At 38.6% G+C, this 27,833-nt stretch overlaps 2 protein-coding genes and 1 pseudogene across 7 annotated transcripts; 2 read left to right on the forward strand and 1 right to left on the reverse strand.

Annotated features, from left to right (window-relative positions):
* Positions 1-249: 249 nt before the first annotated feature.
* On the forward strand, positions 250-14,148 carry LOC133724419 (ABC transporter F family member 5-like). 6 transcript variants are annotated; one of them, XM_062151140.1, is made up of 11 exons: positions 250-446; positions 507-548; positions 1,819-2,181; positions 10,297-10,638; positions 11,159-11,299; positions 11,425-11,604; positions 11,741-11,895; positions 12,700-12,802; positions 12,903-13,031; positions 13,505-13,609; positions 13,712-14,148. In XM_062151140.1, exons 1-11 carry the CDS (start codon positions 390-392, stop codon positions 13,805-13,807), a joined length of 1,713 nt encoding a protein of 570 aa, XP_062007124.1. In that variant the 5' UTR covers positions 250-389; the 3' UTR covers positions 13,808-14,148. The 6 variants fall into 6 exon arrangements, 4 of the variants coding, with proteins under 4 accessions (XP_062007124.1, XP_062007127.1, XP_062007125.1 ...); XM_062151143.1 differs by lacking the exons at positions 250-446; positions 507-548; positions 1,819-2,181 and adding exons at positions 6,781-6,919; positions 9,505-9,815; XM_062151141.1 differs by lacking the exons at positions 250-446; positions 507-548; positions 1,819-2,181 and adding exons at positions 9,242-9,383; positions 9,481-9,815.
* LOC133724420 (ABC transporter F family member 5-like) lies at positions 4,098-6,233 on the forward strand. Its single transcript, XM_062151144.1, has 5 exons — positions 4,098-4,237; positions 4,710-4,866; positions 4,967-5,092; positions 5,571-5,675; positions 5,778-6,233. Exons 2-5 carry the CDS (start codon positions 4,789-4,791, stop codon positions 5,874-5,876), a joined length of 408 nt encoding a protein of 135 aa, XP_062007128.1. The 5' UTR covers positions 4,098-4,237; positions 4,710-4,788; the 3' UTR covers positions 5,877-6,233.
* Positions 14,149-15,568: 1,420 nt separating the features above from the next.
* Positions 15,569-26,418, reverse strand: LOC133725157 (polygalacturonase-like; annotated as a pseudogene).
* Positions 26,419-27,833: the final 1,415 nt, after the last annotated feature.

Genomic DNA, 27,833 nt, shown 5'->3' on the forward strand with positions numbered 1-27,833 from the left:
TGTCGGTGATTGCGAGAAGCTTCAGTTGGTGATGAGATCAGGGGAAGGTCCTCAACGTCTTCGATCATTGATGATCGTGAATTCAAGTTTGGAGGCTTTGCCCCCTTGGCTCATTGAAGATTCTGCACACACTCTACAGAGCATATGGCTTGGTGTATGTCATAATCTCACGGCACTTCCGGAGTTGATGAACTTCACATTCCTCGAGCAACTACGCATTGGCGGATGCTCCAAATTGTCGGCTTTGCCTGAAGAACTGCATTGCCTTACTGAGTTGAGAGGATTGGAGATTGAAGAGTGTCCTGAATTGAGCAAAAGCTGCAAAAGGCAATTAAAAGGTGAGGAGTGGTCAAAGATGGCACGTCAGGTGAAGATTACACTCGACGCTGATGATGAAGAAGATGAAGCCGACAATCGCTTGGCCGACGGTAGGATCGCGTACCACACGCGACGACGCCGTTAGGGAGTCCGCCTCCAATCGGTCGCGTACCTCACAACGCGCCACCCGCGACGACGCCGTTAGTCACCTCCCAATTCGTCGTCTCCAGGTAACGAATCAGAATTCAATGAATTAGAGTGATCTGGAGTATTGTGATTTGTGTGCTGATTGATGTAATTGCTTGGTGAAGCTGGAGTAGGGGACGGAGCACTTAGAGGCGCAGAGGTGAGTGCTCTGTTCAGTTTCTCATGAGGTTTATGGGCATTTGAAAATTGGGTGAGGTTTATGGGCATTTGAAAATTGGGTGAGGTTTATGGGCATTTGAAAATTGGGTGAGGTTTATGGTGTTAGGAGTACAATTACGGCTTCTACTGAAGTGTATGTTACTGTTCTATATCAGCAGAACCTTAGATCACCACTTCTTTCCTTGAGTCAACTGTAACTTTCAGAAGAAATTAATACAGGATTTGGCTTCCTGAAACTGCATAAAGCAGAACGCAGAAAGTACTATATGAGTAGGTATACGAGAATCTGAGTATTGGTCCCGGCAAGTTATTATTTGTGAATTGTTATGTGGTTTAATCATATAAAGAAATTTCTCTAGCATAATATTTCTATTAATCGAATTGGTAAAATTTTGTCAAGTTCTAAAAACACAGATTTTGGTTCAAGATAGGTAGCGAATATAAATCACACATGTACTCATCTAGATTGACATTTGGGTCCAGTTAAGATACTTAGTGATCGCGGCCTTGAGATTGACAATGGGGAAAAACTGGGGATATCTCTGTTCCGTACTAATAATTGTTAATTTTTGAGTTTATTAGGTTGCTTGATTTAATTTTACAAATTCCTACTTAGTCTCCAATGAGTTCATAGTCTGTGTTTTGGGATCTATGAACAAGTACCAGCAATACATATTCATACTGGGGCCTAATAGGTCTAGCCTACTCCCTAATGAACACAGCATAAAGAATCTTTAAACTGATTACAGTCTACATATTTAGAATGCGCAATCTTTCTATTTAAACTATACTTACCATGTCCTCTGTGCTCCAAATCAATGTTACTATCTTAATTCTTGGGGTCTGTTTGCTTTATTTTAAGGGGAGTCAAATATTTGTTGTACTTATCCCATTTGCTCTGTGCGCTGTACTTCATACATTTTGGTTATGTTAACTTTAAAGAAAAACTGTACAGATGTCTGATACTCCTAGTTGTGCAATTAGATCAGTTTGCATAGCTTTATAGTCCACTTCTGATCTTGTGTAAACTTCTCCATGTCTATCTGCAAAAGTTTGCCTAATTTGTCATCATGCTATCTGTCTTATTAAGCTACTTGTTCTTATTTTTAGTATCCCTGCTGGATTTGGAATCAGGTCAGAGGAAGAAGAGGGTTGCTAGCTACAAGGTGTACACTGTGGAGGGAAGCTGAAAGGGACTCTCAGGAAGAGCTAATATGGACTGCTTTTAAGGAGGAGATGGAGGTGTCAGAGAGGCTGGAGAGGGTGCAAAAGGCGTTGGAGAGTGCTGTGGAGGATATGGACTTGATGGGGAGGCTTTTGGATGAGCTTGGTAAGCTTCAGAATCAGGCGCAGGAGTGTGACTTGAGTATGGTGGATGCAAAGATTAGTAAGTTGATGCCGGAACTTGGGTTTGTGCCCGAGGATGGGGATAGGTTGGTGGCTTCATTTAGTAGTGGTTGGCAGATGAGGATGTCACTTGGGAAGATTTTGCTTCAGGTATATAGTTTATGTTTTAGATGAAAAATGTAGTTGTTGGAATGTGAGTTATAGCTTGAGTTTTGCTTGATGGCTAGATTAATAACTTTTGGCATGCTTTCTGTGGTTGTTATTGTAGTTTTCTGTAGCGTGTTACCGCCGAAAAGTTGTCATGGTGAATTGTTATTAGTGGTTAACAAGGAAATTGCTTGCTTGGTTTCTGATTAGGGAGATGCTATTTCAAGTAATATTTGCTTCTTTAGCCATACCATACATGCTTAATCTGAAGCTGGTTACTCTAAATAGCAGTGTTATCATGATTGCATTTGGGCTAGCTTGTTGTTATTTTTAATCTGTGAGATTTAATCATCATTGTGTGGAAGTGGCTAGCAACTGTATGTTCAACTCTATTCCTGTAAGATATGCTAATGTGCAGAGCACATGTATCTTAGAAGGTATATTGGTTTAGCTGTTGATCAGAGTATAATGGCTTTATCTTCAGCACCCTGATTTACTACTGCTGGACGAGCGTACAAATCACCTTGACCTTGACACAATCGAGTGGCTCGAAGATTATCTCAATCAGCAGGATGTGCCAATGGGTATCATATCTCATGACCGAGCTTTTCTTGATCAATTGTGTACAAAAATAGTGGAAACTGATATGGGTGTCTCCAGGATGTATGAGGGAAATTATTCTGAGTATTATATTGCAAAGGCAGCATGGATTGAAAGTCAAAATGCTGCTTGGGAGAAGCAGCAGAAGGAAATTGAGCACACAAAAGACTTGATACACAGGTTGGGCGCTGGAGCCTTCTGCTGGAAAGGTACATTGAGATTTATCTGTGTAGCAAATTGATTTGCTTGAGATTCTAAGAGAAACAAAAATACCAATCTAATCTGGACAATTAGTTAGCATTGAGTTTTGTTGTTTCACTTTCTCAAGGTAATAAAATACAACTAAGCTGCTTTACATTCTTTTCTCTCTGTTGTGAAAACTAAAGGGCGGGTACAATATTCTTTTCAAAACAAAAGCATTTCTTGGATTGTTCTCTAATCGGGCTTGCTTATATTAAATGTAGTTTCTCATTCAATCATTCTTGTACTACTGCATTAAGATTGTTGCTAACAAACTGCATCTGCTAAATTATTTTTCTTTTTTCCATACCCATTAATTGAGAATACTAAAACAAATGATTTTTGCTTTACCTCTCTGATGTTCGGTCAAGTCTGTATGCATTAACAAGATTGATTATCTATTCACCAGGTATTTACATAGATCATCTTACTGGCCACCTCCAATTCTTTATCTAACTTTTTAATTTTTTTTCTTGGCAAGAACAGAAGCTGGAGAAACTTCAGGAAGAGGATCTTGTTGAAAGGCCGTTCCAGAGGAAACAGATGAGGATCAGGTTTCCTGAACGGGGAAGAAGTGGAAGATTTGTTGCAACACTTAAGAATCTGGAAGCTGGCTTTGGAGATAAGGTGGGTTTACATATTTTGATCACAAATAAAAGTGCTACAAGCCATTTTTTTTCAGCTTAAAAAGATCTATTCATCTGCAAATTGTGTGTATTAATTGCAACCATATCTGTTGTCTACCAGGTGCTGTTTAGCAGAGCAAATCTCACAATTGAAAGAGGAGAGAAACTGGCCATTATTGGCCCAAATGGATGTGGCAAGAGTACTTTTCTGAAACTAATAATGGGTTTACAAAAGCCAATGGCAGGTGAAGTTCTGCTTGGGGAGCATAATGTCCTAACAAACTTTTTTGAGCAAAATCAGGTGCTTACTGCCATTACTATTTGCTACTTTGGAATAACTAATAGCATGTGGTTTCTTCTGAGTAAAAGAGGAACCAGATTTGTAAATTTCCTTGTCAGAATATATTGTTGGTTGACCCATGTTCATGTCTTTTTAGGCTGAGGCACTTGATTTAAATAAAACAGTGCCTGAGACAGTAGAAGAAGCAGCAGGGGATTGGAGACTTGATGATATAAAGGGCCTCCTTGGTTGTTGTAATTTCAAAGCAGATATGCTTGATAGAAAGGTTTCCCTCTTAAGTGGTGGTGAGAAGGTAAGTAAAAGATGTTTTATTTATTATTTTGTATTAAATTCTTATTAATGACTTAGCTTTTATGGGATACATGTAACATGCTTTGTTCAGAATTTTCTGTTCAAAACTACTAATGTTGATTCCGCATCTAGTTCAGTGATTTTAATTTATATAGAGATCTTTTGTGTTAACTGTCAGTTTTTCAGTGTCCTAATTATTGAGCATGGTAATTTTATTTAACCATTCATGATTCTCAGTGGCATCACCGTCATAACAGGCTTATACTTGTTGTAATATGATAACAGTCCTGCAAACGATATTCATCAATTCTTTGTGAATAAGTGTTTTTATTATATTGTCAATTTTGTATAATCTTTTCCTCTTTCCATTGAGGCTAAACTTTTCTGCTGTCTAATGCTTTGAACTTCCTTGCATTTTCCGTTGTTTCTGCTACTTCTTTTTTCTAAATACAAGAATCTGTCTCTCACTTCAGAATCAATTAAGGCTGAATTAGTGTCCGGTTTAACAGTTTGTCTCCCTTTTGTTGGGCACGCCTTGCCTTCTGCAAGTTCATGGTAAAGCCATCTACTCTGCTAGTTCTGGATGAACCGACAAATCACTTGGACATTCCTTCAAAAGAGATGCTTGTGGTATTCCCACCTTTTCCTTTCCATTCTGTGTTCCACAATAAATGGTTTATGGTACTTTAGTATCAATTACCTGTAAGTTGGTTCCTATTTGTTCTTTCAGGGAATAAATGAGTACAAAGGCACTGTTATCACAGTTTCTCATGACCGATACATTATAAAGCAAATAGTTAATAGAGTAGTGGAAGTTAAAGACAAAAGATTGCAAGATTATGAAGGCAATTACAATGTAAGTAGTCTTTTCTCTCAGCTTACTTGGGCCCGAAAGGGTGTGATGTCTGGATAATCTTTTTTTTTTTTTTTTTTTTTTTGGTTTTTGAAAAATTGTTATCTAATTGAACGAAGCTAAAATTGGAGATTATATAACAGCTTCTTGCATATGGAACTCAGCCAACACCAGACATTATTGAAATATTTTAATTTGAGAGTTAGCAGAACTAAGAGATTGATGACTCGCCCTTAATTATAGTCATAGGATGATCATAGACTTTTCTCTTTGCTTAATATTGAAGTGAACATTTCAATGTGGAAGGCGTGGAATCTGTTTATTTAATCCAGTCTTTATCTGCAATCTCAGCAGACAAAAATATTCCTATAGAGTAGCAGTTCTGTTCAATTTGGAGTCTGGAGTTCATTCAAAACTGAAATCAATTATGCAGTTGCTTATTAAATCCGTGATTGTGACCACGAAATTTCATGATGTGCAGTACTATCTAGAGAAGAATCTAGATGCTAGGGAAAGAGAGCTCGAGCGTGAGGCAGAGATTGAGGAGAAGGCTCCTAAAGTCAAAGCCAAATCAAAGATGTCTAAGGTAAGAATGCTTCCATCATGAAACCAAAAGAAATTTCTATGTCTTGTTTAGTGCAGTAATCTGTGCCAATCCGATATTAACTTGCTTAGGTTATCATTGTAGGCTGAAAAGGAAGCTCGGAAGAAGCAAAAGATGCAGGCAATCCAGCAAGCAAAGGCAAAATCGAAAGGAATTACAAAGAACGCTAAGAGATGGAATTAAAGTAGTTTATTTCAAAGAGGCGCACTTTACCAGCTAGTCGATCATGTATGTATATACCAGTTAGTACATTAATAGATTTCCGGGAACAAGCGAGGCTGCACCAGAAATCCTGTACTTGAAGCATCTGCTTTTTGCTCATTAATCGCAGAATATGGAACACAAGTACGTGCTTCTAAAATCTAACCCACATGAGAGCAGGAATATAGGGTTCGATTGTATTGCATAGAATCTGTAAATTCATTGGCCACAATTAATAGACTCTATTCACATTTGAAAAACTGGTTGCGCCGTCTTCGTTTATTACAAGATTTGTCAGATCCTCTTGTGAGCAATATGAAGCAATCCTTATTAGATGTTCTTTCCTTTATTCTTTAAAAAACCAAAGCAAAAACAAAACAGATGTTCTCACGCGTGACGGCGTGAGTAAACCGGTACTACGGGTTGTGGAATCGACAACTCCATCACGTGCAATGCACGTGATATACAGTGACCACGCTGCATCACAGCGACACAGGATTGGCATACCCTTCAAAAAGAAGTGCAAATTAATTGATGCCTGTCTTTGTGGTTGTCATCCATTTAATAATTGAGTGAAGACTTGGTTGACTGGACTTCATTCACTCGTTATAATCGAGTCTGGGTTAAGTTGTTATATAGTATATACATTATTTCCTACTTCACAAACCTCAGAATTCCTTGTCATCAAAAATAAAACCTCAGAATTCCTACTTTCTCCCTTCATGGAGTTTGCGAGCAGCATTGCTGATAACGTCTTGTGTAGGCTAGCTTCACATGCTTCCCAAGAGATCTCTTTGGCATGGGGTGCCCAACTTCAGCTCACCAAGCTCAACAAGACCTTATCTACCATCAAACTAGTGCTTGAAGATGCAGAGAAGAAGCAAGTGAGGAATCCACTAATCACTCGTTGGTTGGGAAATCTCAAAGATGTTTGCCATGACGTTGATGATGTCTTGGACGAACTGGAGTTCCAAAAGTTGCGTTTGAAAGTGGAGGTCGACAACTGCAGGAAGATCAAAGGAAAGGTACGCCAATTTTTTTCCCGATGGAATCCAGTAGTGTTTAACTTCAAAATGGGACATAAAGTGAAAGAGATTAGAGAAAGACTAGCTGAAATTGATAATGAAAGGAGAGAGTTTGCTCTCTTTGAGGTTGCTAAGATAGCTGAAGATCATCGTGCGCCCCAAGGGATGCACGATAATAAAAGAGAGACTGACTCTTTAGTGGAGGCTTTAGATGTTATTGGGAGAGATGATGATAAAAAACAGATTATCAGCCATCTCTTAAATAACACTGATATCTCTAGTGAGGAGAATATTTCTGTTATTTCCATCCTTGGGTTAGGAGGGTTGGGAAAGACAACTCTTGCTAAATTAGTGTATAATGATAGGATGGTAGAGGAGAATTTTCAGATAAAAATGTGGATATGCGTCTCAGAAAACTTTGATATCCAAACATTAATTCGTGGCATTATCAGTGCTGCAATTAAACAAAAATGTGAGGATGAAAGTTTGGACCTTATGAAAAGAAGATTGCAAGATACTTTGCGAGGTAGAAGATTTTTGTTAGTGTTGGATGATGTCTGGGATACGGAGCTGATTGGAATAACGATTGAAAAATGGAATGATCTAAAAGGCTTGTTAAATGTGGGAGCTAATGGAAGTAAAATTATCATAACAACACGAAATAGATCAGTTGCTTTACTTGTGAATCCCTTATACATGCATTCTTTAGAATGTCTTCCCCACAAAGACTGCATGTCATTGTTTATCAAAAGGGCATTTAAGAAAGGAGAGGAACAACACTATCAACATTTGATAGAAATTGGAGAAGATATTGTGAAGAAGTGTGGAGGAGTTCCTTTAGCGGTAACTACTGTAGGGAGCATGCTCTATTTGAATAGAGAGCGACACCATTGGTTGCGTGTCAGAGATGATGACATGTGGAGTATAGGGAATGACAATATTTTACCTGCACTCAAATTAAGCTATGATGCATTGCCACAACACTTAAAACCGTGTTTTGCATTTTGTTCACTTTTCCCAAAGGATTATGTATTCAATAGTCAACTGTTGGTTTCATTGTGGATGGCACAAGGCTACCTCAAGACATCTATGAAAAATAAAGATTTTGAACATATAGGAGGAGAGTATATAAGGCAGTTTTGCTCTAGATCTTTGTTTCAAGTCGAGATAGATGTCAAAACAGCCATAGCTTTTAAAATACATGATCTAGTTCATGATCTAGTAATTTCAGTGGCACAAATAGAGTACTCCACAGTCAATTTTCGTCCCTCTAATGCTTTTGAAATGGTTCAACATGTTTCAATATCTGAAAAGGACTTGCTTGGAGAAGAGGCACAAGTTCCCGAATTCATGCTAAAGTCAAAGAAATTGCGAACCATTCTAGTTCCTACAGATGGTCAAATGAGTCAACGTTTTGTGAAGACATGCATCTCGAGATTCAAATATATGCGGGTGCTAGATCTCAGTTGGTCGCCTCAGGAGGAGCTACCAAGTTCCGTTGGTAGTTTATTTCATTTGAGATTTCTCAACTTGTCTTCTAATGGGAAGATAAAAAGGCTTCCCAATTCCATCAGTAAGCTGCTGAATTTGGAGACCTTGTGGTTTGGGGATTGTGATGCACTTGAGGAGATACCCAAAGACATAGGGAACCTGATCAACCTCCGAAGTTTGGGGATAACTACACAACAGACGTATTTGCCAAAAGGAATTAGACGCCTCACCTTACTTCAATCTCTAAGTTTTGTCGGATGTGTCAATCTTAAATCTTTGGGCGAAGAGATCCAATTCCTCAACAACCTTCGTACACTGGCGATTGGCAGGTGTAATAATTTGGAATCGCTGCCACCAAATATGAAACACATGACCGCTTTACATAGTTTGGGTGTCGGTGGTGGTTGCGAGAAGCTTCAGTTGATGATGAGATCAGGGGAAGGTCCTCAAGGTATTCGATCATTGATTATCAGGAATTCAAGTTTGGAGGCTTTGCCCCCTTGGCTCATTGAAGATTCTGCAGACACTCTACAGAGCATATGGTTTGCTGAATGTCATAATCTCACGGCACTTCCGGAGTTGATAAAGTTCAGATTCCTCGAGCAACTACGCATTGAAGAATGCTCCAAATTGACGGCTTTGCCGCAAGGGTTGCATTGCCTTACTGAGTTGAGAGAATTGAAGATTATTGGTTGTCCTGAATTGAGCAAAAGCTGCAAAAGGCAATTAAAAGGTGAGGACTGGTCAAAGATGGCACGTCAGGCAAAGATTACACTCGACAATCACTTGGCCGACGGTAGGATCGCGTACCTCACAATTCCTCGAGGAAGGACGGGAGGACGAATCAGAATTCAATGAATTAGAGTGATCTGGAGTATTGAATTGTTGAAATTTGAGATAATTTTGATTGAATTGGGAAGTTTTGATTGTGATTTGTGTGCTGATTGATGTAATTGCTTGGTGAAGTGCAGAGGTGAGTGCTCTGTTCAGTTTCTCATGAAATCTTTCCTGCGTTTGAAAATTGTTCATCATATTATCTGTCTTATTAAGCTGCTTGTTCTTATTTTTAGTATCCCTGCTGGGTTTGGAATCAGGTCAGAGGAAGAAGAGGGTCGCTAGCTACAAGTTGTACACTGTGGAGGAGATGGAGGTGTCAGAGAGGCTGGAGAGGGTGCAAAAGGCGTTGGAGAGTGCTGTGGAGGATATGGACTTGATGGGGAGGCTTTTGGATGAGCTTGATAAGCTTCAGAATCGGGCGCAGGAATGTGACTTGAGTATGGTGGATGCGAAGATTAGTAAGTTGATGCCGGATCTTGGGTTTGCGCCCAAGGATGGGGACAGGTTGATGGCTTCGTTTAGTAGTGGTTGGCAGATGAGGATGTCACTTGGCAAGATTTTGCTTCAGGTATATAGTTTATGTTTTAGATGAAAAATGTAGTTGTTGGAATTCGAGTTATAGCTTGAGTTTTGCTTGATCGCTGGATGAACAACTTTCGACATGCTTTCTGTGCTTGTTATTGTAGTTTGTTGTAGCGTGTTATTGCCGAAAAGTTGTCATGGTGAATTATTATTAGTGGTTAACAAGGAAATTGCTTGCTTGGTTTCTGATTAGGGAGATGCTATTTCAAGTAATATTTGCTTCTTCAGCCATACGATACATGCTTAATCTGAAGCTAGTTACTCTAAATAGCAGTGTTATCATGGTTGCATTTGGGCTAGCTTCTTGTTATTTTTAATCTGTGAGATTTAATCATTATTGTGTGGAAGTGGCTATCAACTGTATGTTCAACACTATTCCTGTAAGATATGCTAATGTGCAGAGCACGTGTATCTTAGAATGTATATTGGTTTATCTGTTGATCAGAGTATAATGGCTTTATCTTCAGGACCCTGATTTACTACTGCTGGATGAGCCTACAAATCACCTTGACCTTGACACAATCGAGTGGCTCGAAGATTATCTCAATCAGCAGGATGTACCCATGGTTATCATATCTCATGACCGAGCTTTTCTCGATCAATTGTGTACAAAAATAGTGGAAACTGATATGGGTGTCTCCAGGACGTATGAGGGAAATTATTCTGAGTATTATATTGCAAAGGCAGCATGGATTGAAAGTCAAAATGCTGCTTGCGAGAAGCAGCAGAAGGAAATTGAGCACACACAAGACTTGATACACAGGTTGGGCGCTGGAGCAAATTCTGGCCGTGTGTCTTCTGCTGGAAAGGTACGTTGAGATTTATCTGTGTAGCAAATTGATTTGCTTGAAATTCTATAAGAAACAAAAATACCAATCTAATCTGGACAATTGTTAGCATTGAGTTTTGTTGTTTCACTTTCTCAAGGTAATAAAATACAACTAAGTTGCTTTACTCTACATTCTTTTCTCTCTGTTGTGAAAACTTAAGGGCGGGTACAATATTCTTTTCAAAACAAAAGCAATTCTTCGATTCTTCTCTAATCGGGCTTGCTTATATTAAATGTAGTCTCTCATTCTATCATTGTTGTACTACTGCATTAAGATTGTTGCTAACAAACTGCATCTGCTAAATTATTTTTCTTTTTTCCATACCCATTAATTGATAATACTAAAACAAATGATTTTTGCTTTACCTCTCCGACGTTCGGTCAAGTCTGTATGCATTAACAAGATTGATTATCTATTCATCAGGTATTTACATAGATCATCTTACTGGCCACCTCCAATTCTTTATCTAACTTTTTAATTTTTTTCTTGGGAAGAACAGAAGCTGGAGAAACTTCAGGAAGAGGATCTTGTTGAAAGGCCGTTCGAGAGGAAACAGATCAGGAGCAGGTTTCCTGAATGGGGAAGAAGTGGGAGATTTGCTGCAACACTTAAGAATCTGGAAGCTGGCTTTGGAGATAAGGTGGGTTTGCATATTTTGATCACAACTAAAAGTGCTACAAGCCATTTTTTTTTTTCACCTTAAAAAGATCTATTCATCTGCAAATTGTGTGTATTAATTGCAACCATATCTGTTGTGTACACGAGGTGCTGTTTAGCAGAGCAAATCTCACAATTGAAAGAGGAGAGAAACTGGCCATTATTCGCCCAAATGGATGCGGCAAGAGTACTTTGCTGAAACTAATAATGGGTTTTCAAAAGCCAATAGCAGGTGAAGTTCTGCTTGGGGAGTATAATGTCCTGCCACACTATTTTGAGCAAAATCAGGTGTGTACTGCCATTACTATTTGCTACTTTGAAATAACTAATAGCATGGGGTTTCTTCTTAGTAAAAGTGGAATCGGATTTGTAAATTTCCTTGTCAGACTATATTGTTGGTTGACCCATGTTCATGTCTTTTTAGGCTGAGGCACTTGATTTAGATAAAACAGTGCTTGAGACAGTAGAAGGAGCAGCTGAGGATTGGAGACTTGATGATACAAAGGGTCTCCTTAGTCGTTGTAATTTCAAAGCAGTTATGCTTGATAGAAAGGTTTCCCTCTTAAGTGTTGGTGGGAAGGTAAGTAAAAGATGTTTTATTTATTATTTTTTTATTAAATTCTTTTTAATGACTTAGCTTTTATGGGATACATGTAACATGCTTTGTTCAGAATTTTCTGTTCAAAACTACTAATGTTGACTCCGCATCTAGTTCAGTGATTTTAATTTATATAGAGATCTTTTGTGTTAACCAGTCAGTTTTTCAGAGTCCTAATTATTGAGCATGGTAATTTTATTTAACCATTCATGATTCTCAGTGGCGTGCTGTTGCCTCTCAAAGAAATTGTGACTTTTGACCACGCCAAATAACACAAGTAACGTTTCAAAAAGAAAGAACAATGCAAACGAGGCACAATGATTTCATAGACATGAGTCTAGGTCAAAAAAATTGCACACAACGATGAAGTTAGATGGAGGACTTATTGACACTTATCCCATCCTAGTAACATGCTAACATCTATGGTTTCTTTCAAACTAGTTTCTTACAAGCATGTGGTTTATATAATATATGAGCTTTTCACTTTAACCAGCTGGTCATCTCCGTCATAACAGGCTTATACTTGTTGTAATATGATAACAGTCCTGCAAATGATATTCATCAATTCTTTGTGAATAAGTGTTTTTATTATATTGTCAATTTTGTATAATCTTTTCCTCCTTTCATTGAGGCTAAACTTTTCTGCTGTCTAATGCTTTGAACTTCCTTGCATTTTCCGTTGTTTCTGCTACTTCTTTTTTCTAAATACAAGAATCTGTCTCTCACTTCAGAATCAATTAAGGCTGAATTAGTGTCCGGTTTAACAGTTTGTCTCCCTTTTGTTGGGCACGCCTTGCCTTCTGCAAGTTCATGGTAAAGCCATCTACTCTGCTAGTTCTGGATGAACCGACAAATCACTTGGACATTCCTTCCAAAGAGATGCTTGTGGTATTCCCACCTTTTCCTTTCCATTCTGTGTTCCACAATAAATGGTTTATAGTACTTTAGTATCAATTACCTGTAAGTTGGTTCCTAATTGTTCTTTCAGGAGGAAATAAATGAGTACAAAGGCACTGTTATCACAGTTTCTCATGACCCATACTTTATAAAGAAAATAGTTAATAGAGTAGTGGAAGTTAAAGACAGAAGATTGCAAGATTATGCAGGCAATTACAATGTAAGTAGTCTGTACTCTCAGCTTACTGGGGCCTGACAGTGTGTGATGTCTGGATAATCTTTTTGTTTTTTATTTTTTGGTTTTTAAAAAATTGTTATCTAAATGAACGAAGCTAAAATTGGAGATTATATAACAGCTTCTTGCATATGGAACTCAGCCAACACCAGACATTATTGAAATATTTTAATTTGAGAGTTAGCAAAACTAAGAGATTGATGACTCGCCCTTCATTATAGTCATAGGATGATCGTAGACTTTTCTCTTTGCTTAATATTGAGGTGAAAATTTCAATGTGGAAAGCGTGGAATCTGTTTATTTAATCCAGTCTGTATCTGCAATCTCGGCAGACGAAAATATTCCTATGGAGTAGCAGTTCAGTTCACTTTGGAGTCTGGAGTCATTCAAAATTGAAATCAATTATGCAGTTGCTTATTTAATCCGTGATTGTAACCATGAAATTTCATGATGTGCAGTACTATTTAGAGAAGAATCTAGATGCTAGGGAAAGAGAGCTCGAGCGTGAGGCAGAGATTGAGGAGAAGGCTCCTAAAATCAAAGCCAAATCAAATATGTCTAAGGTAAGAATGCTTCCATCATGAAAGCAATAGAAATTTCTATGTTTTGTTTAGTACAGTAATCTGTGCCAATCCGATATTAACTTGCCTAGATTATCATTGTAGGCTGAAAAGGAAGCTCGGAAGAAGCAAAAGATGCAGGCATTCCAGCAAGCAAAGGCAAAATCGAAAGGAACAAAGAACGCTAAGAGATGGAATTAAAGTAGTTTATTTCGAAGAGGCCCACTTTACCAGCTAGTCGAACATGTATGTATATACCGGTTAGTACATTAATAGATTTCCAGGAACAAGTGAGGCTGCACCAGAAATCCTGTACCTGAAGCATCTGCTTTTTGCTCATTAATTGCAGAATATGGTACACAAGTACGTGCTTATAAAATCTAACCCACATGAGAGCACGAATACAGGGTTTGATATTGCATAGAATCTGTAAATTTATTGGCCACAATTAATACTCTATTCACATTTGAAAAACTGGCAGTCTTCGTTTATTACAAGATTTGTCAGATCCTCTTGTGAGCAATATGAAGTAAACCTTATTCGATGGTTTTTTTTTTTTTTTTTTTTGGGGGCAAAAAAACTTATTAGATGAAGAGGAAAAAGATCTATCAAAAAGAGATGCTGAACATAGATTAGTGCTTTTGTTATGCTGTTCCAATTAGTTCAGTTCTTTTATCCAGGTGCAGTTAAACTTGGTGTTTGTGTTTCAGGGATACCAAATTAAGTCCCAACTTTGACCACACCATAAAAAACCAGTCTATAAGTACTGGATACTTAACAGCAAACTTGTTCAAAACTTCAGTACAGAACAAGAAACTCAGAAAATCTACGAGAGCAAGCACCCCTTCCCTCTCTCTTCACCCTCAGAAGACACACTAGATTTCGCATTAAAGTTAGCGATACCAAAAAGGGTGGCTTGGTTGTGTTCACCAGTAAAGATGATATTAATAATTTATGGGTTTAAGAGATAATATATTAAGAAATGATGTACAGAGAGATGTTTGAATGGAAATTTAAAAAAAATAACCCATTTTAAGTTATCTCAATTTTTAGGTTATGAAATCCGGGTATAACTTTATTTAAAGAGATAAATTATTAGACCATCGATCTAAGTCTTGGAATATCGGTTTAGGTTATGAAATCCGAGTATAACTATATTATGAAATCCGAGTATAATATAAAATTATTAGAGCATCTAAGTCTTGGAATATCGGGTTGCCCTTCTAACCCAAAGGGCTTAGGGGTGTCTTCACCAAAGTGAAGAAACCGTTTCCAACTGCATCATTTCACACAACAATCACTTTAAATGTCATGCCTACATGCTTAGTCAATAAAAATATTGTTGTAAATCCTTATAAATATTAACATAATAGAACTTTTTTTCAATGTGAGATTCCAATGTTTCTTAAGTTCTTGGAAGAAACAAAGTGAAATTGAAGCAGATGAGAAAATTACACCATACGAAGTTAGAAACTAATGAAATAGTCACTTATACTGTAATAGTCCTAACTAACTGTTCTTCACAGACCAATTGGATCCACGACACGTGGCCATCTATGCTTAATAAGCTTGATGAAGAGTAATATTCATATTACCAGAACCATTGACTCTCAACGTTCCCTCAAACACAGCTGGAATTTCCCAATCCGAGTTTGCCAAATGTTCTTTGAACTCAGGACCATGAAGACCTGTGGGTTCTAGCCAAATTTCAGATTACAAAAACAACTTTCTAAAGCCATCCACCAGAAAATATCATATCTGCTAGCTCTCATTGCTAATTAAAGCAAATGCTAATTAAAGGCTATAATTAATTTCCACACTGGTCCGAGACATACAATAGATTACCGTTAACTTTATTATTATTTGTATACAAAGAATGATATAATGTATACGTTATCTGTCGAAATAATCAATTCTGCATAACCTACAGACATACAGACTTGAAGAAACCCCCTCCAGTATGTTGCAATATGCATCTGCATATATATGTACACTTCGATCCTATCTACTCCATGTCTAATTCCCTTCCGAACTTTATAAACAACTGCTTGGTTGCACAGTGCCAACACTCTTTCCATTTACATTGGTACAATATGATTGAACTACTTGCTTCCGGTTCCGGCAAGTCAAATTCACGTTTTCGAGTTTTAATCCACTGCATGGATTTGCTGCACTACAAATTACAATCAAATTTTATTGCGACTGCTGTTGCCAGTGGCGTAGCCAAAAATATCACTTAGGAGGGTCAAACTTTATTAACTAACAAATATACTCATTTCCAGTCGTCTTCTAAAAATAATACAATCTTTTGCCCAAAAAAATAATAATATTAGTATAATTAAGAAAATTTAGGTGTAATATTTCTTATACTAATGCTGAAATTGAAAGATCCTTAAATCATGTTGAATAAATTTTGGGATCAAAGTATAGAAAAAATTATGTGTTACTTCAATTTAGCATATTAACAAAGAATCGTAAATATGCGCATATGGGCATATATCGATCAATAGGGTAAGAAAACCTTGAAAAGATTCGTATTAATTAGATATATATAGTGTAAAATATTATTACATTCCATTAAAGTTCAATGATAATTAAAACTAATTAAGATAAATTTGTATTGAATTTTGAAAATTGAGACTAGTTAAGGATTTTTCAAAAATTGAGAAGGGGTCAATTTTATTTCATTTCATTAAAAGGTACATAGATCATTAACACTAATTAAGGATTTTTTTTTAATTGAGAAGGGTCAATTGACCCTTCTCGCCCTAGGCTAGCTACGCCCTTGGCTGTTGCTGACGTCCCTCGAATGTTCTGGTACAACACGTCGCTAAATTTGACACCTGATACCTATCGATATAAGATGGCAAAGTGCTTTAGTTCTTATATTCAACACTTTTAGCAAAGTTACAGATTGGAGCATAATCAAGTTAGTTAACTTCTTACCTGACCAGGACAGTTGAGGTTGGGTGGACAGTAATTCTGGTCAATTACAATGGGGTTTTGGACTTTAATCATTTCAACATCAAGGAATCGGACATCTTGCACAAACCCCGTGCTGGGTCTTGCCCACGACTTTATCCTGAGACCATTTGTGGTACCCTTGAAAATCGCATTTTTGAGTGTTACATTTTGGACACCTTCCTCTTCCAAGTCTTTGGCCAGGCTCCCTATGCTGCATTCACCAGAGACACAGACACAGACGCATAACAAATTAGCCAACATTAACCGTAAGGGTCTTAATCAGGAGCTACCATTATATTCACTCTCAAAAAGTCATTCAACAATTAAAATACAATGCCTTCGTATTTTCACACAGAGTAGATCGACTGAAAATCCGAATAACACTGCTTTAAGAAAAATAACTTCAATGAATATGAACATAGTGTTTAATTACATGTATACACATACGGACTTTTACTTACCTAATGCCATGCCCAGGTCCGCATGATATGCGTTCCATCCACAAGTCCTTGGTGCCGGGGCCAATAGAGACGCAATCGTCCCCAGTTTTGATGGAGGTGTCGAAGATTGCAACAGTTCTGGAAAACTGGACATACCATCAGTGTTTGGGCTATTTCCAGCGGCAATAACTTTGACGCCTTGAATCAGTACATCTTGGCAGCCGTTTATCACAATGTGAAACATTGGGCTGTTCAGTGACATTAGTCCTTCAACTCTAATGTCCTTGGAGTTTGTAAAACTCAAAGTCTGCAATTATATGTGCAGTAATTCAATTAGCTTCAATATAAACACTAAAATAATTAGAAGATATACGATGAATTAATTGAAGTATAGATACTAACCGTGGCTCCATCAGGACAACTGGTGGTTTTGGTACTTAATTTGCAAGCCCATAAGGCGCAACCTTTGGCATCAAGTGCTCCTCCGACAATGGTTATCCCGCTAACTCCTTCAAAGCTGAACCATGCCAGTTGTTAGCTTGGCCTAGTACTCGGTAATCAGGTGAAGCCACACGAGTGTTCCATCAATCCAAAAAGTGATGTGTGAGCTTTTGCAGTCGCCTTTAAAGGCCATAGCGCCGAGCAAATACCTCCCCTTTGGTACATATATCTCGGTGGAATCTGCGGAGGAACCACAGGCTACTAACCAAGCATTGAGAAAAGCTTGGGTTGAATCGGTTACACCGTTGCTCTTAGCTCCAAACTCCAAAACATTATAAGTACTTGTAGTCGTCCCATCACCAGAAGCAGATGATTGGCATAGAATATGTATAAAAATGAATAAAACTGTGGCAAAATAACTTGTAAGCTTAGTCATTTCCCTTGATTTGATTCTTTTATGCCTAAGACTCTAAGGTAAGATCGAGGAAGAGTTAGTAAACACTTTGGAGAGATTAAATAAGAGAAGCAAGTAGAATATATTGATGTTGGTGGAAGGAGTTGAAGAAGCTAGCTATTGGCTTTTGGGTATTTATATGCAGGTTTATCTGTACATATACATGCATGCTAGGTTTGATACATCTGCAAGGGACATATTCTTATACATTATATGTGAAATATGGTATTGTGGGTTTTAAGACATGCTAAGAACGCGGCTGCGCCGGAAATAGACTAATAATTTGATGTACACTTCTCTTTAATTTTCTGTGGTATTATATGTGAAACACTAGTCCAGGGAGATCTCCGTACCCAAATTCGTACAAAGAGATTTGTGCGCGCCCATCATTTGATTGCTTGTTGTTTAAGAAATGACTTATAGAATCTTATATATTATACTGATTAATCATATATTTATAGTTAAATAGATAATTCAAGTTTTGAGCCGTTGACTTGGGTGTGAATCAATTCATCCCACAGGAATCATGCAAGTTGAGTTTGATCACTTGGTTGCTTCAAGTTCAAGAACATACCAAAAGGGTTGCCTGGTTTGTTGGTGATGGTCATTAAATTAAGATGATATTATCAATTAATTTCTGGGTCGAAAAGATAATTAAGAAATCCTGTTTGACTAGAAATAATTAAGAAATCCTGTTTGAATAGAAATTTAGGAGTGATCATGCTGCAATGGTTTTAAGAGATAAAAACTGCATGTTGTGGTCTACAATTAACAAAGGCGGAGACGTTTAATTTTATGCAGTTCCAGAGACTGCAATATAATAACTTCAACATGCAATAGATACTGCTCCAATTTTCTAGAAATTAAAGTTTCTTTTTTTTTTTTTTTTTTTTTTTTTGATGATTAAAGGAATCTCACCCGTGATTCTCAAATTTTGCAGCCGCCACGGAATTGATGGCTTTAAGATGGGCTGCTCAGAGAATTCAGGGAGGTGACACAAATCCACATTTGAAACCTTTAGTACATTTAATAATTTGAGCGCTCATGTTTGAATTTTTTTTTTAAATTAATTTTGAATCAAGCCCCTGGGTGGAAATAGCATATTCATCACAAGCTAGAATAGGCCATTACATACCCTTTAGCTGTAATTTAAGAACATAAACACTTAGACAGGCAAGAAGATAGTGGTAGTACCCACAGTGGTACATAGAAATAGACATACTTATTATACATTCAAATACGTAGAGATAGCAGGGATCCTCTTTTGACACTACGCCGGAGGCGCTAGAGATCTAGGTTCCTAATACAAGGAAATTATTGTAATTGAGAGTTGGGCCAAAGGCCAAAACCCTAGCCCAATTAAAGGCCCAAAAGGTTAGCCCAAAAAGGAGAAGCCCAAAACTACAAGGCCCAGCAGGGTTTGAAGCAGGCCCAAACTTCATCTCCTACATGCGCCCGTGCAGCGCCGTCTGCTCCCACCACCTGTTCGCTGTAACTTGTTGCGCTGACCAGGCTCAACCAAGCCGCGCCGGCCCGACCCAGCATACAACGACCACTGCTTGGCCTCGCCAAGCACCCCACCAGAATCACAAGCCACCCAGATTCTACATATTTAGAATGAACAATCCTTCTATTTAAACTTACTTACCATGTGCTTTGTACTCCAAATCAATGTTACTATCTTAAGTCTTGGGGTCTGTTTGCTTTATTTTAAGGGGAGTCAAATATTTATTGTACTTATCTCATTTGCAAAGTGAGCTGTACTCCATACATTTTGGTTATGTTAACTTGTCTCGTTTGGTTGCCGGAAAGGAAATTGGTTCCTTGGTCTTTCCCATGAGCATGGAAAAGTAAATTTCCCACTAGTTTCCCTGCCAATGTTTGGAAACACCATTAAAAAGTAAATTTAGTTAGCTTAAATATCATCATTAAAAAGTTAGTAGAGATACGATGAACTACTTGAAATACAATAGATACTAACCGTGGCTCCATTAGGACAACTGGTGGTTTCAGTACGTAATTTGCAAGCCCAGAAGTTGGAACCCTTAGCATCAAGCGCCCCTCTGACAATGTTTACCCCAGTAACTCCTTCAAATTAAGCTAAACTAGTTGTTTGCTTGGCCTAGTGCTCGGTAATCAGGAGAAGCCACGAGTGTTCCATCAATCCTGAAAGTGACATGTGAGCTTTTGCAGTCACCTTTAAAGGCCATAGCGCCAAGCAAATACCTCCCCTTGGGTACATATATCTCAGAAGAATCCGCGGAGGCTCCACAGGCAGCAGCCCAAGCATCAAGAAAAGCTTGGGTGGAGTCCGTTACACCATTATTTCGATTAGCTCCAACAAGAAGTTATTGTAGTGTCGTCAGCAGCAGACGACTGTTGTATCAGTGTAAGAAATAGGAATACAACTGTGGCAAAACACCTTGTAAGCTGAGTCATTTTGCTTAATATGAGGGAGTGAGAGGAAATGTCAATAATAAAGGCCAAGCTAGGAGGGATTAAATTACAAAATGAAGTAGAATTGATGTTGGTGGAAAGAGTTGATGAAGATGCTAGCTAGCAATAGGCTTCTGGTATTTAATATTTATAAGCTGGTTTATGTATACATATACATGCATGCTAGGTTTAGGCCCCGTTTGGGATTGCTTCGCTTTTAAAAAAATCAGCTTTTGTTCAAAATTTTAGGTTTTATTGTGTTTGGTAAATAAATAAAAAACAGCTTTAATTGAAAGTTATAGGTCACTGGCAGCAGATTTTAGAAGCAGCCCAGAGGTTGCTTTTAGAAGCTGCTGTGGATCAAAACATGTTCTGCAGTTGTTTTATGTACTGACAGCACTGTTAAAAATATTAGGACTAATTTCAGTTTACCCCCCTGAGGTTAGGGGTCGTCATCATGTTAGTCCCTCTAGTTTCAATTTAATCAGTAACACCCTTATACTCTCCAAATTCATCAGCCGTGTCCAATTTTTGGACCTCCGTCCAAATTGGACGTTAAATCTGTTATGCGGGCCCCTTTTAGGGGGCAAAATGGTAATTTTGAGCTCCAAATTATATAAAAAAAAATATGTTTCCTTTTTTTTTTTTTTTTTTTTTCTGTTTCTTCGCTTATTATTATTATTTTATAATTTTGTCTTCAACCTATACACCACAAGTTATAATAGGTTTATAAAAACAAAAAAAATACTCTAGGTGGTTAAAAAGTCGCTCGCTGGTCTACGATATTTGTGATATATCTCCGATAAAGCGAAGAATTTTAGGATATATCCTCAATAAAGTGAAGAATTTTAGGATATATCCCCAATAAAGTGAAGAAATATCTGTATTTATTTTTTTAATCATATTTTACAGATATTTCTTCACTTTATTGGGGATATATTCTAAACAGATTTGCTCACCTAAGGGACAGTTTTAAGGGACTGTGAGAGACAAGTGAATCTTAACCACATGTATTAAATATAAAACCAGAAATTATAATAACTTAAAACTGTGCATTTATTTTCAGCCGTCAGATTCACTTGTCCCTCACAGTCCCTTAAAAACTGTCCCTTAGGTGAGCGGGCCTTTTGGTTTGAGATAAATAACAAGAAACATAATGCTTTAACTCTATCTAGTTACCTATTGAGAATGTATATCTCTTAATAGGAGTTAGAAGTTCAAGTTAACTCTACCTGGTTAACATCAAGTTAATGTGATACACTTAAGTCTCATAATCGATAAGCTTAGGCAGATAACCTGGACTCTTTTATGGAAAGAGGACTCTTTGGATTTATGCCTATATATTAGCAGGAGAAGTCCCTGCCTCTACTACGAGTAACAAACAGTTCATTTTCCATAGAGTGAGGTTAAACAGTAGTAGAAGGTAGAAGACTCTTCTTTAGTAAGGTTGCTGTGATCATCGATCATCTGCGAAAATGGATGTAAACATGGTCTCTTGTTCATATGTTTATGCTTTTGGTATGTGTTTGTGTAATTGTGAATTGATCTTCATGTCGGGATGATTAAGTTACTGCATCATGTTTTGACATATACATGGAAAGCATATAAAGATAGCAGCTGCGTCGGACATGAACTCCCTGGTTTGGAGGCCACTCTACTCGTTTTGTGTTATTATATATTTCTTACATTATTCACTGAATTAATCACTGGAGTCTGCCAGTACCCAAATTAGTACAAAGAGATTTCTATGCGCCCCTCATTTGATTACTTGCTGTCTAAGAAATTACTTTATAAGTAATACAGGAGTCTTGTATATAATACTCAGATCAGAGTATAGTACATGTTTTGACCAGTTGACTTGTTTGTGAATCAATTCATTCCACAGGTGCTAATTGAGTTGAGTTTGATAACTAGCTAGCTAAGTTGCTTCAAGTTCAAGGAGATACGAAAAAGGGTGGCTTGGTTGTGTTGGCCATTAGAGATGATCGATATTAATTAATTTCTCAGTTTAAGAGATAAAGAAATGACGTACAGAGACGTTTGATAGAAGTTTATAAAAATTTCCGAGTTTAGGGAGATATAAGTCAAATAAGACACGATTGAGAGAATGAATTTTTCTGATATCTAATTACACCCATTCTGTGGTGTATATAAATAGATTACAATCGTACTACAACTATTGTGTACTACTGTACTACACAACATATACAAGGTAAGTAGTTACAACAATATATTCCCTTGTTAGTCTATTCCTAATAGGGAACTATGACTCACACTAACACTCCCCCTCAAGTTGGCGCATATACATCAACCATGCCCAACTTGCTTAGTGAGTCATAAAACGCCTTCCTGGAAACTCCTTTGGTAAGTACATCTGCAAGTTGCTCTTCAGTTGGAACAAAAGAAAAACTAATAATTTTGGCATCTAGCTTCTCCTTTATAAAGTGACGATCAACCTCCACATGCTTAGTACGATCATACTGTACTGGATTCTGTGATATGTCAATGGCTGCCTTGTTGTCACAATACAACTGCATGGTACTCTTGAGTTTGAAACCCAAATCTCGTAACAAATTTCTCAGTGACAGCAATTCACACACTCCGTGAGCCATACCCCTATACTCAGCCTCAGCACTAGATCGTGCCACAACTTTCTGTTTCTTACTCTTCCATGTAACCAAATTACCTCCCACAAAGGTAAAGTAACCCGATGTTGACCTCCTGTCTGTAATGTTTCCAGCCCAATCTGCATCTGTGAAGCCACAAACCTCAAGAATGTTGTTGTGTTTAGAAAACAGTACTCCCCTTCCTGGAGCTGACTTTAAGTACTTCAAAATTCGCATAACAGCATCCATGTGACTCTCACTCGGGTTATGCATGAACTGACTCACCACACTCACTGCATATGCAACATCTGGTCTAGTATGAGCCAAGTAAATCAAGCGCCCAACCAACCTCTGATAGCGAGCTCGATCAGTAGGTACATGATCTGGATACTCAGCTAAACAATGGTTCTGCTCAATAGGAGTATCAACAGGTCTGCAATCTAACAAACCTGTCTCTGTCAGCAAGTCAAGAACGTACTTCCTCTGGCACAGATAGATTCCTTCTCTCCCCCTGGCTACCTCAATTCCTAAGAAGTACTTAAGTTCACCCAAGTCCTTCATCTTAAACTCAGAGGCTAGCTGTCTCTGCAGTCTATCTATCTCAACAGTATCATTGCCAGTGATTACCATATCATCCACATAAATAATTAGAGCTGTTACCTTCCCTTGTTGATGCTTAAGGAACAAGGTATGGTCTGAGTTGCTCTGTCTGTAACCAACCTTCCGCATGAACTGTGAAAATCTTCCAAACCAAGCACGAGGTGACTGTTTAAGACCATACAGAGATTTTCTCAATCTGCATACAAAATCACCAGGAGAAGCAACTACATACCCAAGTGGAAGGCTCATGTACACTTCCTCGGCTAACTCTCCATGAAGAAATGCATTCTTGACATCAAACTGTCGGAGTGGCCAGTTTAAACTAGCAGCAAATGAGAGCAGAACCCGAATAGTGTTCATCTTGGCAACAGGAGCAAACGTTTCATCGTAGTCTATACCATAAGTCTGAGTAAACCCCTTTGCTACAAGGCGTGCTTTGTACTGACTCACTGATCCATCTGCATTATGCTTCACGGTAAACACCCAACGACAACCTACAGCCTTCTTGCCTTGTGGTGGAGGCACAAGTTGCCAAGTATTGCTCTTCTGCAACGCCTCCATCTCTTCCTCCATTGCCTTCCTCCACTTTGGATCCCCCAATGCATCCTGCACTTTGTTAGGTACTGATACAGCAGATATTTGATTCACAAAAGATTCATATGACTTAGACAACCTCCTAGTGGACATATAATTGGCTACTGGGTATTTTGATTTGGCAGTAAGAGTAGGTTCATATCTTTTGGCTGATTGACCCCGAGTGGTCCTATTTGGTAACACATATTGCCCAACATTAGACTCATTACTACTAGTACTAGTGGGTGGACATACCTCAAATGAGTGATCTTCAGTACCAGGAAGCTGTGGGTCAGGGGTAGAAGCAATGGTAGGAGGGACAGTTGTGTCTTCAACATCATTTTCGGCCATAGAGACTGGTGCTTGGATGTTTGGAGTTGTATTTTCAACATCATTTTCGGCCATAGAAACTGGTGCTTGGATGTTTGGAGCTTCTGCTTCTGGAGGCGGCGAGCTAATGGTCTCAACTGGATCCGTCAAAATACCACCTGCTTCTTCTCCTCCTTCTGATTCCTCCCCCTCTCCATGATACAGCTCTTCAAAAAATGAATTCTCCCCCTGAAGAGCTGTATCTGAAGAGGAAAAATAACTCATGTCCTCAAAGAAAGTAACATCCATAGTGACATAGTACTTCCTGGTAGGTGGATGAAAGTACTTGTACCCTTTCTGATACCCTCCGTAGCCAACACACACTTAAGTGCCCGGGCATCCAATTTAGACCTCTGGTTCTTAGGAACATGGACAAAAGCAACACAACCAAAGACACGAGTTGGAAGATTATGAAATGAAGGTAAGGAGACATGAGATGCAAGAACCTCAAATGGAATTTTTCCCTGAAGGACACTAGAGGGAAGACGATTGATAAGATGGGAGGAAGCATATACAACATCGCCCCAAAGATACTTAGGCATATGGGCACTAAAGAGAAGGGCACGAGCCATATCAAGTAAATGACGGTTTTTCCTTTCAGACACTCCATTTTGTTCAGGTGTTTGTGGACATGTGGTTTGGTGAACAATCCCATGGGTGTTAAAAAACTCTTGGAAAACATGATTAACATATTCCCCTCCATTGTCAGAACGAAGGACTTTAATGGTGCTATGGTACTGTGTTTGAACAAGAGTACGAAAAGTTTGGAAAGCTGGAAAGACTTCATCTTTGGTTTTAAGAAGGGCAACCCATGACAATCTCGTACAATCATCAATAAACAACACAAAATATCTCATACCCGATACAGTGGGCTCTCTAGAAGGTCCCCAAACATCAGAATGAATCAACTCAAAAGGAATAACACTTTTATTAGACACTCTAGGAGAATAAGTAGCACGATGACTCTTGGCCAAAACACATGTTTCACAACGTAAAACAGACTCATTCACACCAATAAACAGAGTAGGCATGGTTGTTCCATCTGGATCAGACATACGCAGGAGAGAAACCAGGAGCACAGTCCCAAGTCGCTTTGACTTCGAATTCTGATAAGATAAGTGAAATTTGGTTGTGGCATCGCCGTTTAGGGCCCCTCAGATACCCCCGACCGACTATCTCCCTGGTGAGAAGATCCTGAAAAATCACATACATAGGATAAAAGGTTACGGAGCATTTAGACTCAGTATTCAACTGTGGAACAGATATCAAGTGATGAGACAAGTCAGGTACATATAACACATTATGAAGCTCTAAAGTGGGAGTAATATGCACTGACCCTGACCCTAACACAGGAAAAGCCTCACCATTGGCATTGGTGACATAGGACACTGGTGGGGAAGACAAGTCAGTAAAATACGATTTATCATAAGTCATATGATCGGAGGCACCAGAATCAATAATCCATGTATCAGAACCAACAAAATTAGAAACCTTTAAAGCCATACCAATCTTACCACAACCAGCTATAGAGGCCGTAGGAGCAGCCCTACCTGCAGTATGATGATCATGTCCTGCTACGCCATAGAAGTCGGGTTCTTGAATTAACTGAACCGCAGCTGCCTTTGCCTTAGGATGATAACCTTTCTTTTTGGGGTACCCATTCAGCTTCCAACAAGTCTCCCGAACATGTCCAAGGTCATTGCAATAAGAGCATTGAGGACGAAGGCGGTTGGTGAAGCCTGGTAGAGGACCTGGCTGATGCAGGGGGAGTGAACTCTGCTGCTGAAGGAAAGGTGTAGGCAACTTGGCCTTTGTACCATTGAGTTCCGTATCCCCAAAAGAACCTCCATCTGAACTTCGCACAGACACCTCAACCTTCTGGACATCATTGACCTTGGAACTCTGACCTTTACTGTCATCACCACCCATTGCAATAATACAAATAGAGAAAAAACACACAAATCTCAAGGTACGCAGCGGAAATAAGAAGAACAGGTGACTCCAATTTTTTTTTTTTTTTTTTTTTGGAACCTGTTAGAGTTAACTAGGCAGGTTGACTGCTGACCGAGTTGACTCGCTGACCGAGTTGTAGCGAGTTGACTCACTGACTGAGTTCGATCTCTGGTCGGGAACTTATACCTGAGAACTGAAGGCTTGATCTAGGTTCTCTTAACAGAGAGCAATTGATGGCCTGAAGATGGAGAATGAGGCTGAGGTCGACGGGTCCGGTCTGCAGAGGGACCAAATGGATGAGATTGAATCGATCTTTGGGTGGGTGCCCAAAGTAAATCTCAAATCGCTGGGTCTGGTGAAACGAAGGCGATCTGGTCTGGGCGGAGGACGAGAACTGATGTCAGCGACTGGGATTGAGGAGCTCGACGACGGAGCAGAGCAAATAGCAGTCGATCGTGGGTCGGGTCTGAATCGACTAGGATTGGAGCGGCTTGGTTGGATGACGTTGCCTTGAGTCTGGGGCTGAGGAGCTCGACGACGGAGCAGAGCAAATAGCAGTCGATCTGATGATGATGTCACCGAACAGAGGAGAAGTTGATTTGATGACGTCGAAGTCCAAGAAGAAGACGATCTGGTCGTTCTTAGACGAACGTCAATGCTAGAGGGATAACGACGGGAGAGTATCGCCGTTAAGAGAACAATAACCCTAACAATGAGGTTTTTCGAAATAATTCAGAAAAATAAAAGTAGAAACTAAGAGACAAAGTCCTCTCGGATCTTCGCTCTGATACCAAGTCAAATAAGACACGATTGAGAGAATGAATTTTTCTGATATCTAATTACACCCATTCTGTGGTGTATATAAACAGATTACAATCGTACTACAACTATTGTGTACTACTGTACTACACGTACAACATATACAAGGTAAGTAGTTACAACAATATATTCCCTTGTTAGTCTATTCCTAATAGGGAACTATGACTCACACTAACAATATAATATTAGTCTATTAGACCATCTAGTCTTGATATTGATTGTATGAGGCTATGAGCTAAATCGGACAGCTAAAATATTGATTATTGATCTTATGAGTTCTAGAAATGATGGCCGCGAAGTAGTATTTCAAAGTCTACTAATTAGAAGTGTGTAACATATTCAATACTTGATTAAGACGTTTAAATGTCACAACCTTCAATCTGATCGAAGACTAGAGCACCGACGTGTTCCGGTAAGTTGTGGATTTGCCATTGTATGAATCAGTTCATTTGTCTTACACGAATCTAGTTAAGTTCAATGAATAGCAAATTTTGGCCTCAAAGCTAAAAAATTGTTTTATATTGAGTGACTCCTAAAATCTCAAAGCCGATCATGATCTTTCTAGTTTCAAA

Source organism: Rosa rugosa, chromosome 1 (genome assembly GCF_958449725.1).
Source record: "Rosa rugosa chromosome 1, drRosRugo1.1, whole genome shotgun sequence".
NCBI lineage: Eukaryota > Viridiplantae > Streptophyta > Magnoliopsida > Rosales > Rosaceae > Rosa > Rosa rugosa.